This window comes from Mangifera indica, unplaced genomic scaffold (genome assembly GCF_011075055.1).
Source record: "Mangifera indica cultivar Alphonso unplaced genomic scaffold, CATAS_Mindica_2.1 Un_0024, whole genome shotgun sequence".
NCBI lineage: Eukaryota > Viridiplantae > Streptophyta > Magnoliopsida > Sapindales > Anacardiaceae > Mangifera > Mangifera indica.
Window position 1 is genome coordinate 150,013 of NW_025401116.1, and position 18,969 is coordinate 168,981.

Genomic DNA, 18,969 nt, shown 5'->3' on the forward strand with positions numbered 1-18,969 from the left:
TACGGATCAAAAATTTTGTTCATTTATCCGCTTAGCGCTTTGACTTCTTATCGGATGACATGACAACTGTACGTGGTCTATTTATCCAATTGTACAAGATATTTGTCGAATGAAATATGGATTTGTTTTTTCATCTTCTTATCAAATATCCAAATTGGATTTTTTTTAATCTGTTACATAGAAATCTATAGCTCCATGAAGCAGCTTGATTGGTAGTTGGGATAGGTTCAACATTCTAAGATTATTATATTTTATTATAAAATATAATAATTATAAAACCAATAATTAAATTAAAAATTTTATTTATTTGATATAATTGATTTCACCATTCCTTTAAGTTGAGAATAAAATATAGTTGAAAGTAGTTGTTCCACTTCATCAAAACATAATGAAGGGATTTTCTGATATTTTGAATTTATATGGTTGCCAGGATTGGGCATGGTAAATCTGGGGCCTGAAAGGACTTCTCAAACGTCCAAATGTTACCCAAATTGACTCACATTCTCACTCTTATAGGCTTTGGAGAAAATAATACATATTATATTATTAATAATACTATATACGTAATTTTTATATATAAATAATAATATATTATGATGTGATTATTTTATATACAAATAATACTATAACAACGTTCGATAAAATTGGCCATCGAAGATGGAAGATCGGTCATTGAAAAGAGAAAATCAGTTGACCTTGAAGATGGTAGAAAACCCACCAACGGCCGAAGAGGAGATTGTCATCAGAGGAGAAGGAGAAAAAAACTTAGGGGTGAAAGGGTAACTTTTCAAACTTGGAGAGAAAATGTGATAAAACTTTAATTTTTTAAATTTTTAATAAATGACAGTTTTACTCCTAATATTAATTGAGATTTTTAATATAGATTAACTTATGGGCGGGTGTTTAAATTTTTGAAAGTTGAAGAGTAAGAACTTTGGGATTTCACCATATTTGGGGGGGGGGTGTTGGGGTTTGTGTGGGTTGGTTTACAAGTCTTTTGGCCTTAAATTTTATTTAGGCCAAAAGACTTATTCCCACACAAGATTTAATATATTTTAAAACTCCAATCCATGAAATTTTAAAAATTTAAACACCTACCAGTCATTTAACTTCTATTAAATTTTACTGTTAGTATAAAGGATAAAAGTGTCATTTCATCATCATTTAGGGTTTCCATCTTTATCCCATTGCAGCTACCCCCCAAAATTTTGAAAACCTTATTTCACCCCCCTTGAACTTCAGTTTCTAGCATCCACTCCTCACCCTCCAGCATCCTTCTTTGCCTAGGTTGAGCTGACGTAGATCTTGCCTTCTCTCTTACACTAGACAACCGACGATGTCATGTATAGAAGTGAGACATCGCATCCGCTCATTAGTTTAATCGATGCTTGACGACAAAGGACAAATGAGAGTCACGGGCAAGGAGGAAACGACGGGAGGGGATGCTGACAACATCAATCGTTGGTCGAACTGGATGAAGACAAAGAGATGAAGAGACGTCTCTTCATCTCTGTCAATGAAGATTCATCTGTCGGAGATGGTCACTGTCTCCTTGTTTCTTCATCGGAGAAGGAAAAAAGAAACCCTAAGGATTTAAGGGGAAAAAGTTATTTTTCAAAATTAGAAAAGTAAAGTCTATAGTGAAATTGTTAATTTTTAAAACTTAAGGTGAATAAGTAAATTATAGTTTTTTTTAATATTACTAATAAAATAACGGTTTTATCCGTAACTCTAATAGAAAATTCTGATAAAAGTTAGGTGCTAAATAGATATTTGAATTTTTAAAAATTTTCTAACTATGAATTTAGGATTATTTTGGCCTTTAATTTGCTAGCATTGGCTTTAAGTAGGAGAGAAAAAGAAAGGTGGCCCAGCCAGCTAAACGGAATCACGTACTGACCAAAGAACCTGAAAAGGTCTGGCTCAGCTTCTACCATCTCCAGATGCCATACATGTACCCATCAAGATAAAGGAATATGCCTTCTCCATCTCAATCCTCAATTCTCAACCTTCCATGCTGCATGTGACTATCACTAGCTCGAACCTCTATCATTCCTCGTCATACTTTTAGCAAAAGCTTCTTTCCAATATTCCATTCTATTATTAAAAGGAAGTCAAAATCTATAGTAGTTAATGGGAATGATATTTCAAACCAACGACAACTGGTAGCAAAATATTTAATAAAACATTATTATAGAATTTATACGGTTGAAAATTAAACATGTAATCTCACTTAAAATGTATATACACATGAAAATTATCCTTTCGATAATCATTAAGTATGTTCCGGATTAGAAAATTATTATACATACTTGGCAATAGGTTGAAAATAAATTAACTTATACGACTTGAAAACCTATATTGATTATGTGAGTAGAGATGACAATTGGTCTGATAGATATTAAATACCTTAATCTATGTTATCATTATTGCATTGACTTCACTTTGTCCTCAATACGAGAATGATAAAGAATTTTTGTTCTCTTCCTACTCATCGGAGCATCCGAAGAGGTAGAGAGTGAGACAAAATTTAAAAAATAAAATTACATTAATTACCCCTAGCTTCACTTATTTTTTTTTATTATTGCAAGATTTTTTTCTTTCCTAATCTTTCTTATAAAGATTTTATCTGATTGAGATTCTGCCTTCGGTTGTGCTCATCTGATGCATTATCTTCGTCCATTGATTGCCGTTCTATTTCTTTACTTGAGATTTATTCGGCCTAATTTTTTTATGAGCAATACTATATGTATCTATTTTAGATACATAAATATATATGCATTCATATGTGTCATCATATAATTGGTTATTATTTTATTCTTAATTCAAAATCATCCAATCACATGAGGACACATATAAATATGTACATATTTGTGTACCCAAAGTAGGTACACATAGTTTTATTGTTTCTTTATTTATTCTAGTTGCTGTGGATACCCGCAGCCGCTGGTTTATTTGGGCCGTCAGTAATATGAAACAATTATATATTTTTGAGTTCAAGTTTTTGGTTGGTTAAGTTTGTGAATTTAAAAATTTAATACAAATTGATATAAATGATGTTTCTATTAATATGAATCAAAATGATACTGTTTTAGTACCAAATTAAGCTCAAAGCTCAATTTAAGTTCAAACTCATATCAAACTTAGGGTCGAACATATTTGAGATGAATTTAACGATTCAATTTAATTCAAATTTAATCCTAATTTAAATATCACTTAATAATTGCTAATTAAAGTACAAACAATATTTTTGTAAGGACCCCAAATATAAGGTATAGACTCAGATTTATATGACTTTTCTTTAATTCGGGGAGGTAAGTTTTTGAATCTTAATTATCCCAAAATTTAAATAATTTGATATAAGGACCACCCTTGCCGGTGGTATGATTCTCCCAAGGTAAATAAATCACGAAATGATAATTTGCCGTAAGGAGAAGTGTTTCATATTTTGTTTTTGGCCAAACGACTATTTCCTACCCAAGGTTTGATTGTTTCTCAAGTTTTCACCCTTTAACTATGAAAACATCAAACACCCACCCATAATCGGTTAGATTTAACAAAACTCTAACGGTGATAAATTTAATCTCATTTTTCTCCCTAAAAGTTTAAAAACTAATATTTTTTCCCTAAATTAAGTTTAAAAAAAATCGTATTTCCCCCCTAGGGTTTATTTCCAAACCTTTTCACTTTCTCTGGTGCCATTACTGGCGCTCTTCCCCTCTCGACGGTTTCTCTTCCACCTCCGGCCACCCTCAACTCTTGCACTATGCATTCGACGCAGAGAGAAGTCGAGATCGATCGACGCATCCGACGATTGGGAGAAAATTTCTTCGTCTGGGAGAAGACGATCGATCGACTCATACGAAGAACTCTTGCACTATGCACTATGCATCTGACGACTGGGAAGACAAAGAACTTCGTCTTCCCTGACGAAGTTCTTCGTCTTCCACGACTTTTTCGACTCCAATCGGGAGTCCAAATGGGAGGAAAGAGATCGCCGAAAGGAGAGGATGCTTCGAGAGGGAGAGGCCGTCGGCAATGGAGCTGGAGATGTCGTCGGAGATTTCAAAACGAAACCCTAGGGTGAAACTGTGATTTTTTAAAACTTAGGCTGGGAGAAAATTTTAGTTTTTAAAGTTTAGGGGGGCAAAATAGATTCTATTTTAGTTTATTCTTAATATTATAAAGAAAATAATGATTTTACCCTGATCACCGTTAGAGTTTTGTTAAATTTAATCGGTCATAGGTGAGAGTTTGATATTTCTATAGTTAAAGGGTGGAAACTTGAGAAAAAATCAAATCTTGGTTGGGATATAGTCATTTGGCCTTTGTTTTTTTATTCAAACTGATAGCACTGCGCAAGCCATCTGTGCAGAAAAAAGTGTTAAAACCAGCAGTTGTTCACTCTTAAAAAATATTACGACTTGTCGGCCATATGCCTATATACTTGTGGTTGAATGTCGGGGGACGGCAAGGCAAGCTTTTAGCTGTAACAAGCGTGCAGACACCGTTGGAATATGCCGGAGGAAAATTTCTTCTTGGTTAAATTACCATATAATCACCCTCATTTTAGTTAATTACTAGAATGGTCACATCATTTTAAAAGTAATTACAAATTTCTTTTCATCCTCTATTAAATTTTCAAATGTAATTTTTTTTTCAAATGTTTATATTAAATTTGATATTAATTAAAATGTACCATAATCTTTTTATTTCACAACATCTTTGATCACTCCACGTGTCTATATTAGGATCCGCCTCACTCACGTGATGTGATGCTCGTTCTCCTCCCTTCGTGTGGCAATTAGCAAAGACCACACTTTTACTTAAATGTTCGTAGAAATAATTATTTTAAAATATTTTTTATATTATTTATCATATTAATTAAAATAAAAATATTTTTATAATAAAAATTAATAAAGGTGTGATTGAAATTAAATTAATATTATTGAGATAAAAATACATAAAATAAAGTTGATGATTAGATTAATTCTTATATTATATATCACATTATTATCGATATTCAAATATTTTTAAAAAATTAATTAAAATAATATCAATAATAAAATATAAATTATTAGAGTAACTTTTAAATTCATGAACCAAACTTTATTTTTATTAGAGTTTTTTTCTTCACAAAAGGGATTTTATCTAAATCAAATCACTTTTTTGAGATAGAATCGATCATGTCAAATAGGTTAAATGAGCACCTTTTCAAAAAAACGAGCACTCTTTCAGAAAAATATGTACCTTTTCAAAAAAATGTGCACCCTTTCGAAAAAACACACACCCTTTTGCTCATTTTTCCCCCTTTCAAAAAAACGCGTACCCTTCCAGAAAAATGTGCACCCTTTTGCGCCTGTACACTATCCACACGTACTCTATATAGTTATATTCATCATTTTATAAAGATACATAAATAACAACTATTATATAAGAAATTAATCTATTTTGAATCTGTAAATTTTAACAATTACACAAAAATTAATTTGTATACTATCAAAAATAGATTTTCCAGTAAAAATTACTTTGAGTGTGGAGAAATAGCATAAAAAGTAGGCCAAATGACTATTTCCCACCCAAGGTTTGATGTTTTCTCATGTTTTCATCCTTTACCCAGTTATGGAAACATCAAACACCCACCCATGCCCAGTTAAATTTAACAAAATCCTAACGGTGGTAAAGGTAAAATCGTTATTTTCTTTATAATATTAAAAATAAACTAAAATAGAATCTAATTTTGCCCCCCTAAACTTTAAAAACTAAAATTTTCCCTTAGCCTAAGTTTTAAAAAATCGTAATTTCACCCTAGTGTTTCGTTTTGAAATCTCCGGTGATATCTCCGGCTCTATTGCCGACGACCTCTCCCTCCCGAAGCATCCTCTCCTTCCGGCGATCTCTTTCCTCCCATTTAGACTCCCGATCGGAGTCGGAGAAGCCGTGTAAGATGAAGAACTTCGTCGAGGAAGACAAAGTTCTTCGTCTTTCCAGACGAAGACGAGACGACTCGTCGTCCTCTGGGAAGACGAGTCATCTTCGTCTGGGAAGACGATTGTCTTCCCAGACAACTTCTCTCTGCGTCGGATGGGTTGGGGTGAAGTTGAGGAGGGCCGTCGGTAGAAGAGAAACCATCGGGAGGGGAAGACGGTCGGCGATGGCACCGGAGAAAGTGAAAAGATTTGGAAATAAACCCTAGAGGGGAAAATACGATCTTTTCAAACTTAACTTAGGGAAAAAATGTTAGTTTTTAAACTTTTAGGGAGAGAAATGAGATTAAATTTTCAGAGGTTAGAGTTTCGTTAAATTTAATCGGCTATGGATGAGTGTTTGGTGTTTTCATAGTTAAAGGATGAAAACTTGAGAAAACATCAAATCTTGGGTGGAAAATAGTGATTTGGCCTAAAAAGTATTATTGATATAAAAAAAAAACAATTTACTTAAAAATATAAAACTATTAAAATTTTATTAAAAAAAAATTTACACAACTAATTTCACACCTATTTTAATTAATTTCCCTAAACTTGCACTCATAACATTATCTTTTCCTTAAAAGTTAGCCGTCAGGGGCTTTATAAAAGAGTTTTATCCCTTCCTTTTTGTACGCAAACCTCCTCGTACATTTTAACGACGAAAGTTGGAGAGCGTAAAACGATAAGTATCTCCTGCCAAAACAGACTCTTTTACGTTGGTTGGTTTTGGTGCGTCAATTCCTCACACACCGACGTGTGTCCATCGTGGTTGTCAACCTCTCTCATCTATTTATCCTAGACAGTCGAACTTTCAGAGGAAAAAGGGGGCATCATTATACTTCGGCTCTCTCAGCTCACTCTATTAACGCGCTTTTCACTCCTCTAGTTCATAGAAAACAGAAGAAAAACCAAATTCCTCCATCTCTTAAATCCGAAGGCCGTCAAACTCAAGAGGCCGGAAGGCTTATTCTGGCGTCTCCTCAGATCCACTTTTCACTCGAATGTCACGTGACTCGCGTTACATGCACTACTTTTAAGCTTTTCAATCAATTTAGCGTCTCTTGTTTACGGTTTCATTTTTGTTTATCTTTCAGTTCCGTCGACATCTGAACGAGAATTTTTCAGAAGACCTTTCGGCGGCCGGTATGATCATTTTCTTTCTTCTTGTGTCGTATATTTTAATTTTAGAAAGTTTGTAACAGTTTGCTTTCTCCTATGATCTGACTTTTCTTTCTTTATTTTCGCAATGAACTTTTTTTAGGTAAGTTTCTTTGTTTACTTTTTTACTATTAGCTACAGTTCACGTGATAGTTCCTGTTGAGTGATTAACCTGCGCAATCAATCATTAATTATTTTGGTAATAATAAGCAACTAGAAAACTTTGCAGTTCAGATTCTCTGTTCCTAAGTTTGATTTTCTTTTTGAAGTGTAAATTTACATCAAGTCAAAATTCCAGTGGGCCTTGCCTTTCCCTTTTTATATAATTTTTATTATCTTTAGTTTGGGTTCGATTTCTGTTCTCTTAGTGGAAGAACACATCTTCAATCATTGAAAACTATATTAAAAACTTCTTCTGAAACTGAAATACTATATCTGTATTGTGAATTATTATTTTTTAAACAATGAAATTGTTGATAGGTTCATAGGCAAAAGCTCATATTATCACTTTTGGAATTAATTAGAGAAAATTTTGAAGGTATTAAAGTAGAATAGAATATGGTAAACTTCTTCGTTTTAAAATATAACATATAGGTCCTTTTTTGTTTGTGAGTTATATCTCATAGTTTCCAAGATACTCTTGGATGCTTGACCGTCACAATGTGGATGTACGAAGAACCCTTTTTTCTCTTATTATTTTGCATATTATAAATTGTTGATTTATTTTGAAAGTATACTGGATTGTTTTGTTTGATTTAAATATGATTTTATTATTCCATAGTTTGCCAATTATATCCTCATGATCTGCTGAGTGTTTAAATATGAGAAGCATAATTGGGATTTGAGTGATTCCATTTAAAGAGTTAGGTATTCTAATATGTAGCTGAGAACATAATTGTGTAAAATTGTATAAAAGGTTCTGGTTTGATGATATCTTTCCTTTAGTTTATTTTTCAAATTTGTAGCACGTCTTCATGCAGAAATGAGTGAATTACATTTTCCCACCTAAGGTTTAGCCTTAAAACACTTTTTCACTTTTAGTTAAAATAAATAATATTTTTTTACCCAAAAATCAAGCATAAATAACATTCTTCCATCTAAAATTAAACTCAGTTAATAAAACAATAGTAATAAATTTGTGAAATTATCATTTTATCCGTACTATTTCATTTTGCAAAATTATCAAATAACCCTAAATTAACACAAATAAAAAACAACCCTTTATATATCAAAATTATTAAGAAACCACTTATTTTAGTTTTTTTTTTAACTCTTATCTCTTATTTATATGTTCTTATTATTTGTCATATAATCATATATTAGAGAATAAATCATAATTTTTAAAAATATCATGAGTCTTTATGAAAATTTGTAGGGGGTTATTTGAAATTTTAAAAATGTTTGGAGATCTGTTTGAAATTTTTTGAAATATCAGTTTTTTCTTAATAGTTTTAAAAACAACAATTATACCTCGAGATAATTAAATAAAATGTAATAATGTTTTTATGGGTTAAATTATCATTTTTAAAACATTGGGATCCGCTAAAAAGTTGTTATTTTTTACTTTTAAAATTAATAGAGAGTAAAATTATTATTTTTAAAACATGTGGGTAAAAAAATGTTACTTATGCAAACTAGGGCTGAAAAGTGTTTTTAGACCAAACCTTGGGTGGGAAATGCATTTACGGTGCGGAAATTTACTTGGACTACTATTAATTTTATATGCTTTTACTCTTGAAAGAGTATAGATGTTTTCTCTTTTGCATAAGTTACCATTGCCCACTGCCCAAGGAAACTTATAAAAACATTAATAGCACCTGCATCACTTGCTTCTCAACTATTGTCAATTTTTCATATATTCTTGGTTTAATTGAGTCAATACATACTTCTATTGCAGCACTTGTGATAAGTTTTCGGGACAAACAATCCTGTGACTGTGGAGAAGGTTCATGGATTGTGGGATTGATGATGCTGAATTTAGGAGACGTGGATCATTTGGTCAAGCAAGCAGTGCAAGTTCTTCATTGGGAAGGTATTCCTTGAGTTTGTCGCGTCCTCAACTGGATAATGGCATTGAAAGTGAGACTGTTTCAGAGACAGGTGATATTGGGGATCGAGCGCTTCACAACCGCCGGAACAGTGACAGTGGTAGCCTGCGGTTCTCTATTGATCATGCATCGGAGAATGGAGAAACTATTCCCTTTTCAGAGTTAAATCTATTGCAATCTTTGGGGTTCCGGTCTCGTGATCCCGCTGCACTCAATGCAGTCAGTGTGGTGACACCTTTACCTGAGGAAATCATATTTCGTCCCGCAACGCCATTACATTTGTCTGAGGATCAAAAACAGGTGAGCTTACACTTTATAGTTCGCCTCAAATTCTTTAGTGATATATGGTCAAGGATAGAGCCTTTTTTATTCTTTGTAGTGTTGGTGGTAATATGCACATAGAGTTTGTTTTATTTCCTTAATAATGTGCCGGTAAATTATAAGTTTCAACGTTTCTACTTGCAGGAGAAGGAGAAAGTGTTACCATTGTCATTGGAGTATATATCATGTCTTCTCCATTTGGCTGTTTTTGGGATTCTTGGGGTAATATTCATAACTAGTATTTCCTCAAACTTTTAGATCGGCAGTAGGCAACATTAAAATCAGCTGAAATATATTTCAATTCCTAATTTATCATTTTGGTTTCTTATGCAATCTGTTCATTACCTTTTAGCCTTATTTTTCACTCCATTCATCTAGTGTGCAAGTACTTACTTGGCACCAACCCTCTAAACACAATGTATTCGAAACAAACTTTCTATTGTCATTAGAACAAAGTGAAATGTTACTGAAAGCAGCATATGACTAGTGACAGACATGTTTCCGAAGGTTTTCTTTTGCTATTAACATCTATATTCCCCCTTTAGTCATCTTCAGTTTGATCTTCAACTCCAGAATTTCCTTTTTCTCGTTTGCTTACTCTAAGCTCCCTGTTGTTTAGTGTTGGAACTCCCTTCCCAATCATAAGCATTACATAGATGCTTCTGAAATTACAATCATTCCATTCTAGTAAGATTGGTCAATGAGATAGACCCTTGATCTTTCTTTAAATTTGAATTCTGCTATTCATCAGGTTCAAGGTTTGTAAAAGTAACCTTTATATTTGTATTTATTGATAGTTACTGTTATGATTAAGTGTAAAATATGAGATTTAGATCTCACATCGGGAAATATGAGTTGTTTTGACCTCTCCAATTTCAAAAATTAGTTTTTAACATGTGATTCTCTTAAGGTTTATATCATCTACTAATGTTAGAACTAACACTTAGGTGAAATATGTATGTGTGGTTATTAAATTAGATTGGACAGTTATGAAACATGTATGAGTAGTCATGAAATAAGTATAAAAGAGAGATTAGGAAAGAAGAGAAGGGAGAAGAAACTTGGATTTTGTTTGGGCAACCTTTGATTGATTGTGGAAGAGAGTCTAGTCTCTCGAACGCTAGACAAATTAAAGATAGTTATAGCCTCTTGAATGACCAAAAATGGAGAGCATTGATCTCTCAAAATAGCTAAAATTAGCAATTTGAGAATATATAAAATACAGTGGTGGTTTACTTCTTTTGGGTGCCGTTTTATTTTACTTCCTGTAAATCAATTCCGTTTGTGTGTACTAGCTGGTTTAAGTTGGTTGGGGGTGATTTGAGCAGGTTTCTGACAATTACAAATTTTCATTGAAAAAATTATTGTGCAGACATTAACAAGGTATTTGCTGCAAAAGCTTTTTGGCCCCAGTATTGCTCATGTGACAAATGAATTGAGCATCCTATACCTTGACCTTCCTTCTAATATGGTATTTCATTCTACCTGTCTTTCACACGCACTCAAGTTGAAAAGCATACTCATAAGATCATACTCTTTCATCAAACATTACATTCAGAAACAAATCTCACTTTTACCTGCTTTTTGGCTAATTCCAAACTTGTAATTTCATATTTTCTGAAGGAGATTTCATCAGTGACATGATGGATGCAGATTTGAAAGTGTCAGTCAAAGAGTCTGGATTTAGATTAGACTGACAGATGTATTTTAATTCCAGAGTACTGGAAGTTGACTTGAAATTGAATGATTGGGTGCTTGATAGTTAAAGGGTATTTGATGATCTGCCACTCTAAGAGGCTTTCTACCAAAGCCTTAAAATTTTCCTTTGCTAAACCAAGGCAATCTGGTGTTAAACTGATTTCCCTACAGCTGGTAGAAAGGCTTTTGCATTTTTCACACAAAATGCATTATTCATGATTTGCTGTTTTCAGATCTTTTTTTTTTTTTAAAATGATTGTGAACATTTTGAAAATTAATTTTCTCATACAAAATCAATATGATCCCTCCAGATTGGTTCTTTCTTGATGGGCTGGTGGGGTGTTGTTTTCAAAGGAGACATTTCCAAAGTCTCTGAATTTTTAGCCATCGGTTTGACAACTGGCTACTTGGGGAGCCTTACAACTTTCAGTGGCTGGAATCAGAAAATGCTTGATCTCGCCGTCAATGGAAAGTGGGTGCATGCTTTTCTCGGCTTTTTCCTAGGTAATATGGCATTTGTGAGACTCGGGAATAAAATTGGCCCTGTCCTAATCTCATTTCCATTTTGGTTGTTTTGTAGGATTGTTTCTTGTGGCCTACTCCATAATTTTCGGGATTGAGACAGCCAACGGTTTCAAGTGGCTTCTAAAAAGATTTTACTCAAGTACAAACAAAGAAATTCCGGACTTGAGCAGCAGCTGCAGAGTGGATAGTTTAAAGCGTCATTTGGCAGCAATGGTAATATTGACTCTTTTGCTAGGAGTTTTATGGTGTGTGAGTGGAGTGCTAATGAAGAAGGAATATGATAGTGATAGCAGTGAGGCCCAGCTATGGTTGAGTTGCATTGTTGCGCCTCCAGGCGTCTGGATCAGGTGGTTCTTAGCCCGACTGAATGGACGTGGGTTAGGGAGGGCTGGTTATCTGAAATGGGTTCCATTTGGTACTCTGATTGCCAATGTTTCCGCAGCTCTTATCGTGGCAGCACTTGCTACTGTCAGGGAGGCGGTATGTATTCGCAATTCGGCCTATGTTTATATCAGCCTCCTTCTATGTGTCTATCTAAACTTAAAAAAAAAAAACATCCCTATTCCAATATGTCTCACATGTTAAATTCAAATCAAGCCATGTGTAAACTCGTCTCGATTTAAATGTAATTGAGTTTGATTCACTGGAGGAGAGTCAAACTCGAGTTTAGTTTAATCTGTAACCAAGCAAAAAATGACTTGAGAGTTTGACAAATTAAAAACTCTTAAAACTTGAACTTAATCTTGAAAATATTTAATTCTTAGGGGTAAGCTTGAAATTATTTTAACTAAGTTTGTTCTATACTCTTTTTTTAACTCGAACAAACTTAATTTGAATCTAACCTTAATTATAAACATTTGTGATGTTTTGAGTTTACCAGTAAATATATTTTTTGGATTTGTTTTTGATGAACCAAATTAAAAAAGAAAAAAATGAGGCCAGCGTCTTTGAGTTACTAGTTTAACATAGGTTTTGGTGCCAACAGTTTAACTTATCACCGTTAACGGTTTGCCATTTTTTTAAGTGTGTGTTTGTGCAAATGATTTGTTCAGAAATTTTGATAAGTAGATATTTGTGTGTGCAGGAGAATAATAATACCAGCAATGTAGTTGTCGGTGGCATACAATTCGGATTTCTGGGTGGTTTGAGTACAGTGTCTACTTTTGTTGCTGAGTTCAATGCAATGCGGGAGAGCAACCAACCGTGGAGAGCCTATGCATATGCCCTTGCCACAGTACTAATCTCCTTTGCCATAGGGATTCCGATGTTCTGTGTACCTGTGTGGACGAGGAATTTCAAGTTCTGAATGGATTCCAATTTAAACAGCTTATTTGCTGTTCCATAAACAAGAGCACAATAAATAATTACAAGATTTTGTTCCACTGCACAATTTATATCTCATATAGTCATATTTTAGGAAATGTAAGTGCCACCCACTCTTGGATTTCAACTTTTGGATTCTTTCCTTTCTTTTTACTGATTATTATGAAAAATAATTGTGTAATATGATTTTGAAAAAATAAAATAATAAAAAATTTAAATGATATATCATTATTTTAAAAAAATAACAAAAACATCTAAAATTTTAAAATTTTTTACATACATTTTTACTATATTATCATTTTTTTCAAAAAAATATATTAATTTGTATTGGTAATATATATTATACTATGAATACGTGTTATATTATACGATATGTCTACTATATCGTATTTATTTTATACTTCTCATGATCCATATCAATTTTTATCTATATCATATCATATTGTAGGATATGTACTATGTATTGTAAAATATTGATACTCATACTCCGACGAAATCAACAATTGATCTTTCATATCTCTACGGTTTATTGACCAACTTAACATTATCACTAAAAGAGTAGTAAATAAGCTGTTATTAATAAGACTAGAGGCCCCCCGACAGCTGCAAATAGACTTACTGGGGAACCTTGTTGAGTTTACAATAAGCATAGTCACTAAATTTTTTGGTCTTGAATTTGGCAGGATTCTGTTCATTTACGAGCTTCGGATGAGGCCCTACCTCCAGGTCGACTGGTGGCTCTAAGAACACTGGCCATGACAATCTTGTCTTCTCCTTATTTACTGTCACTCTGTGGAGCACACTCCTGTACTTCCCATTGCTCAAAATCTGCCAAAAAATAATTTGACCAGAAAATTAAAGGGCTAATATATTAATCAAAAAATTAATGACAAGAGTTAAATACTCATATTTGTAGATAATATTGGATTCTAATCGAATTTAGTTCGACCAAATTTAAAACGAGTCAGTTTCAAATGAGCTTGAGCCTGCAACTTCAAGCTTGAGCTCGAGCTAGAGCTATTTGTTAAACTCATAAATTAAAAATTTTGATACAAAATAAAGTCTTTTTGATCTATATATATTAAAACGATGTTATTTTAATAACAAATTAGTTAAAATAGAAACTTGAATTGAGTTCTAGCCAAGCTTAAGCTCATTTACAACTAACTCAATGAGACCAAATTTGGGCTCGAACTCTATTTCTATATATCAAACCGAATTTAAGTTTAGAGTAATTTAAATCTAACTGTATTTGTAACGTCAAGAGGTGGATTTGCAATTTTATATTTGAGTTAAAAATATAACTATCTCGGGATAACAGAGTGAGATAATCTAATAACAAAAAAATTTATTATATAATTATATAAATTGACGAATAAATAATTGTAAAAAAAAATTAATACCATTTATTTTCGTCCCTCTTTCTAGGACCTTAGTGAAACAGAATACTTTTTTTTAACTGTATTGTTTTACTTCCTTATCCTACTCCCCATTTTTATTTTCTTAAGTTCTATCTCTCTCTCACCTCCACTGCCATCGGCTTCAGTTCACCATTTCACTCACTTTGAAGTAACTCATAGTATGGTAGTTAAATTGATGGAATATTAAAAATCAAAATTTTTATTATATTTTTTAAAAAATAAAATAATACATGATAAGTTATCATTTTTTAAAATATCTCAAATACTTTTCAAATTTTAACACATTATTTTTAAAAAATATTTTAAATACTTCTGAAATTTTAAAATCTCTTTTATATAATTTGACTATATATTCATTATTCTAGAAGGTGCATCGATCTATATCGTTAATATGTATCATACTGTAATATACATATTATGTTATATAATATTTTTGTTATATTGTATATTATAAATACACTTTAGGATATACATAATTTTTTATTTGTATTATAAGATATGTATACTGATAACTATGATGGATCATCTTAATTTCATGTGTATTAAAAAGATATCAAGTGTGTGTGTGCGTGTATGTGTGTGTGTGTGTGTGTGTATATATATATTACCTCCATTTGATCGCCAATGTGAATGACAAGCGAATTAGTAACGTAGTTGACGTTGTACCAGTGGCCATCCCTGCAGGCCTGGAGGCCCTGAACTTCATTTGGTAAAAGAATAGTGATGGCGCTCATGTCCGTGTGCTCCGCCAGACCAAGAGCAAGCTCCGGCTGAGGACAGGGCGGGTAATGGTTTATCTTCAGAAGATAAATAAGGTTTTCGCCCCCCAGAGCCTTCCTCACCTCATCTTCTCCAAGCCCTAATCCTAGTGACAAGCTCTTTAATAGCTTGTCCGCCACCCCATGGAGCCACTTCGTATATTCTTCCGTCGCCTCCCTGCATTCAATATTACACTAAGTATCAATAACCCCATTTCAATTAACGAAGTAAATATGATTCAATTAAGGAGACACGTTAGCACTTTATATCTAATAAGAAGAAATACTATCGGACGTCACTCTACAGCACCTATATTTCTTTAAAAAAAAAAACATTATCTTTTCAACAAAAATAATGTATACAATTAACCAATTTAGTCTATCAACTAAAAACCAAATAAATAAGGTATATTAAATCTAACAAAATTGATTTTTTCAGTGTTTGCCAACGATTTAGAAAAGTCAGAGATAGAGAAGAAATAGTTTTAATACGTCGTCAAAAAAGAGAAAAGCTTTAAATATCAAAGAGAAAAAGAGATTAAATCAGAATTAAGAGTTTGAAATTGTGAAGAATAGTGAAACATAAAATTGATTTTTAATCGTTAAAAAAAATAAACACGTTTTGAAATTTATCATATTTCCAAAAAAGCTTTCAAAATGTTTTGTATTAATTTCAGGATATTTCATAAACAAAAACGTTTCAAAAATGTAGAAACACACCTTATAATGCATTTCGGTGCTTTCTAGGTGTCATATAAATTAGAGAAAGTTACATTACACACCTGTATGAAGGAGGATTTTTAGGCCAATATTGGTAATTAATAGCCGATGGGGGAGAAATCTTATGAAACAAATGATCGTTCCAAGTTTTCTTCCCTTCTAATTCTTTTTGAAGCTTTGTTCCATAGCCTTCAATGCCTTTAGACTCGGGAGGTTTAGCATATACCTCCTTCTCTTCCTGTGGAAGCTCAAAAAACTCCTTCCCAACTTGCTGTAATTTGCTTAAAACCTCACAAGGAATGCCATGATTCACAATTTGGAACATCCCCCATTTCTGGCTCGCATCAACGATCAGATTCAGGGCTTTTTCCTCATCAGGGTGGTTCAAATCGATGACGGGGACCTCAAGAGCCATTCCATGAACGGTGGTGAGCCCAGGTTGTTCATGCTGTGACCTAATGAACTCTTCTGGGACTTTTTCTTTCAGCTCAATGGCTCGCCCTGTTTCGATCGCCATGAGATTAATTTTTCTTCAGCCTCAAACGGTTATGGCTGGTATAAATGTGACAAGTTATAGCTCCCTCTCATAATTTTTTTTGATGGAGTTTCAATAATAATAAGACAACAAAATTAGGTGAAACGTACAGTACTATATAAACGGTTTCGCTCTACTTAAATTTCGACCTACTTAAAGTTGACACCTATAAATGTAATATTAATTGCTTACAATTGATGGATCAGTATTAGAGATTAAATTAGGATATTAATTACAATTGATGGATCTAATAATAAAAAAATTTATTATATAATTATATAAATTGATAAATAAATAATTCTAAAAAAAAATAATACCATTTATTTTCCTCCCTCTTTCTAGGACCTTAGCGAAACAGAATACATTTTTTTAACTGTTTTGTTTTACTTATCCTACGCCTCACTTTTATTTTCTTCAGCTCTTATCTCTCTCTCATCCCCATTGTCATCGGCTTCAGTTCACCATTTAACTCACTTTGAAGTAACCAAGAATATAGTAGTTAAATTATGTATTATATTATTTATTAAAAATTAAAATTTTTATTATATTTTTTAAAAATAAAATAATAAAAAATTATAATTGATACGTTATTATTTTTAAAAATATCTCAAATGCTTTTGAAATTTTAAAATCTTCCGTATATAATATTACTATATTTTTATTTTTTTTAGAAGATATATTGATCTATATTAGTAATATATATTATATTATAGTATACGTATCGTACTATATAATATATCTGTTATATTGTATATTATAAATACATTTTAGGATATACATAATTTTTTATTTGTATTGTATGATATGTATACTTATAACTATGATGGACCCATCTCAATTTCATGTGTATTAAAAAGATATCAAGCGTGTGGGTGTGTGTATATATATATATTTTACCTCCATTTGATCGCCAATGTGAATGACAAGCGAATTTGTAACGTGGTTGACGTTGTACCAATGGCCATCCCTGCCGGCCTGGAGGCCCTGAACTTCATTTGGTAACAGAATAGTGATGGCGCTCATGTCCGTGTGCTCCGCCAGACCAAGAGCAAGCTCCGGCTGAGGACAGGGAGGGTAATGGTTTATCTTCAGAAGATAAATAAGGTTTTCGCCACCCAAAGCCTTCTTCACCTCATCTTCTCCAAGCCCTAATCCTAATGACAAGCTCTTTAATAGCTTGTCCGCCACCCCATGCAGCCACTTTGTATATTCTTCCGTCGCCTCCCTGCATTCAGTATTACACTAAATATCAATAACCCCATTTCAATTAACGAAGTAAATATAATTCAATTAAGGAGAGACGTTAGCACTTTATATCTAATAAGAAGAAATACTATCCGACGTCACTCTATAGCACAGAAACTGAAAACTGAAATATATTTCTTCAAAATGGTAAAAAAACAGAAATATGTGAAAACCTATAAGTGTATAAATATATGGTATTTTTTATAAATACCAAATTAAGAAAAAAATACATCCACCTATATTTCTTTTAAAAAAATACATTATCTTTTCAACAAAAATAATGTATGCAATTAACCAATTTAGTCTATCAACTAAAAACCAAATAAATAGGATATTTCAAATTCGACAAAACTGATTTTTTTAGTGTTTGCCAACGATTTAGAAAAGCCAAAGATAGAGAGAAAATAACTTTAAATGTCAAAGAGAAAAAGAGATAAAATCAGAGTTAAGAGTTTGAAATTGTGAAAAATAGTAAAACATAAAATTGATTTTTAATCGTTAAAAAAAATAAACGTGTTTTGAAATTTTTCATATTTTTGAAAAAGCTTTCAAAATGTATCATATTAAATTTTTTCTCTAAGGTTTCTAATTTTTCAAATTCAATTTTTCTGGTGATAAAGAGATTTTTCCGACGATCTTCAGCCAACATCTATTTCTCTTCCTTCCATCCAAATCCAATAACACAAGTTATTTCACTTAAATCCAATAAAGTTAAAAGTGTTTACACTAGCACCATCCACAAAAAATATTCCCTACAAATTTAGAGTTCAATTATAACTTTAAAACAAGTGAAATACATAAAGGTTTTGAAAGAGGTGGTTAAAATCACAAGAAGCAATCAAATTGAAAGGAAATAGTACAACAACACAAGTAATTTTTTATATAAAAAACTTATTCAATGAAAAGAAACCAAAAAAAAAATCAATTTAAATCCAATATAATTAAAAGTATTTACAATAACCAAAATCCACCAAAAAAAAAAATATTCTTACTAATTTAGAACTTAGCTACAACTCTAATACTAGTAAAATATATAAAGATTTACGTATAAATGGGTTAAAATCATCAGAGAATCAATTAAACTTCAAATTGTATACAAATTAATCTAATTGTTAAAATCAAAACTTAATCATTTATATTAAAGACCAAAATGTTATTTACATATTGATTAAAAAATTAAGTTAGAATGTTATACCTAAATATATGAATATCTTAATATCAATTATTGAAAAATGAAAACAAGTAGAA

General features: G+C 32.1%; 2 protein-coding genes across 6 annotated transcripts; one reads left to right on the forward strand and one right to left on the reverse strand.

Moving 5' to 3' along the window:
- The first annotated feature begins 6,608 nt into the window (after nt 1–6,608).
- Nucleotides 6,609–13,107, forward strand: LOC123206088 (fluoride export protein 1-like). 5 transcript variants are annotated; one of them, XM_044623209.1, is made up of 9 exons: nt 6,609–6,977; nt 7,064–7,112; nt 9,025–9,159; nt 9,222–9,475; nt 9,641–9,718; nt 10,869–10,967; nt 11,506–11,698; nt 11,775–12,199; nt 12,804–13,107. In XM_044623209.1, exons 3-9 carry the CDS (start codon nt 9,093–9,095, stop codon nt 13,023–13,025), a joined length of 1,338 nt encoding a protein of 445 aa, XP_044479144.1. In that variant the 5' UTR covers nt 6,609–6,977; nt 7,064–7,112; nt 9,025–9,092; the 3' UTR covers nt 13,026–13,107. The 5 variants fall into 5 exon arrangements, with proteins under 5 accessions (XP_044479144.1, XP_044479143.1, XP_044479141.1 ...); XM_044623208.1 differs by having other exon boundaries at nt 6,609–7,112; XM_044623206.1 differs by having other exon boundaries at nt 9,025–9,475.
- Nucleotides 13,108–13,535: 428 nt separating this feature from the next.
- LOC123206089 (flavonol synthase/flavanone 3-hydroxylase-like) lies at nt 13,536–16,550 on the reverse strand. Its single transcript, XM_044623212.1, has 3 exons — nt 16,004–16,550; nt 15,072–15,399; nt 13,536–13,870 (listed from the first exon to the last, which is right to left on the reverse strand). The coding sequence occupies exons 1-3, from the start codon at nt 16,456–16,458 to the stop codon at nt 13,658–13,660; spliced, it is 996 nt and encodes a 331-aa protein (XP_044479147.1). The 5' UTR covers nt 16,459–16,550; the 3' UTR covers nt 13,536–13,657.
- Nucleotides 16,551–18,969: the final 2,419 nt, after the last annotated feature.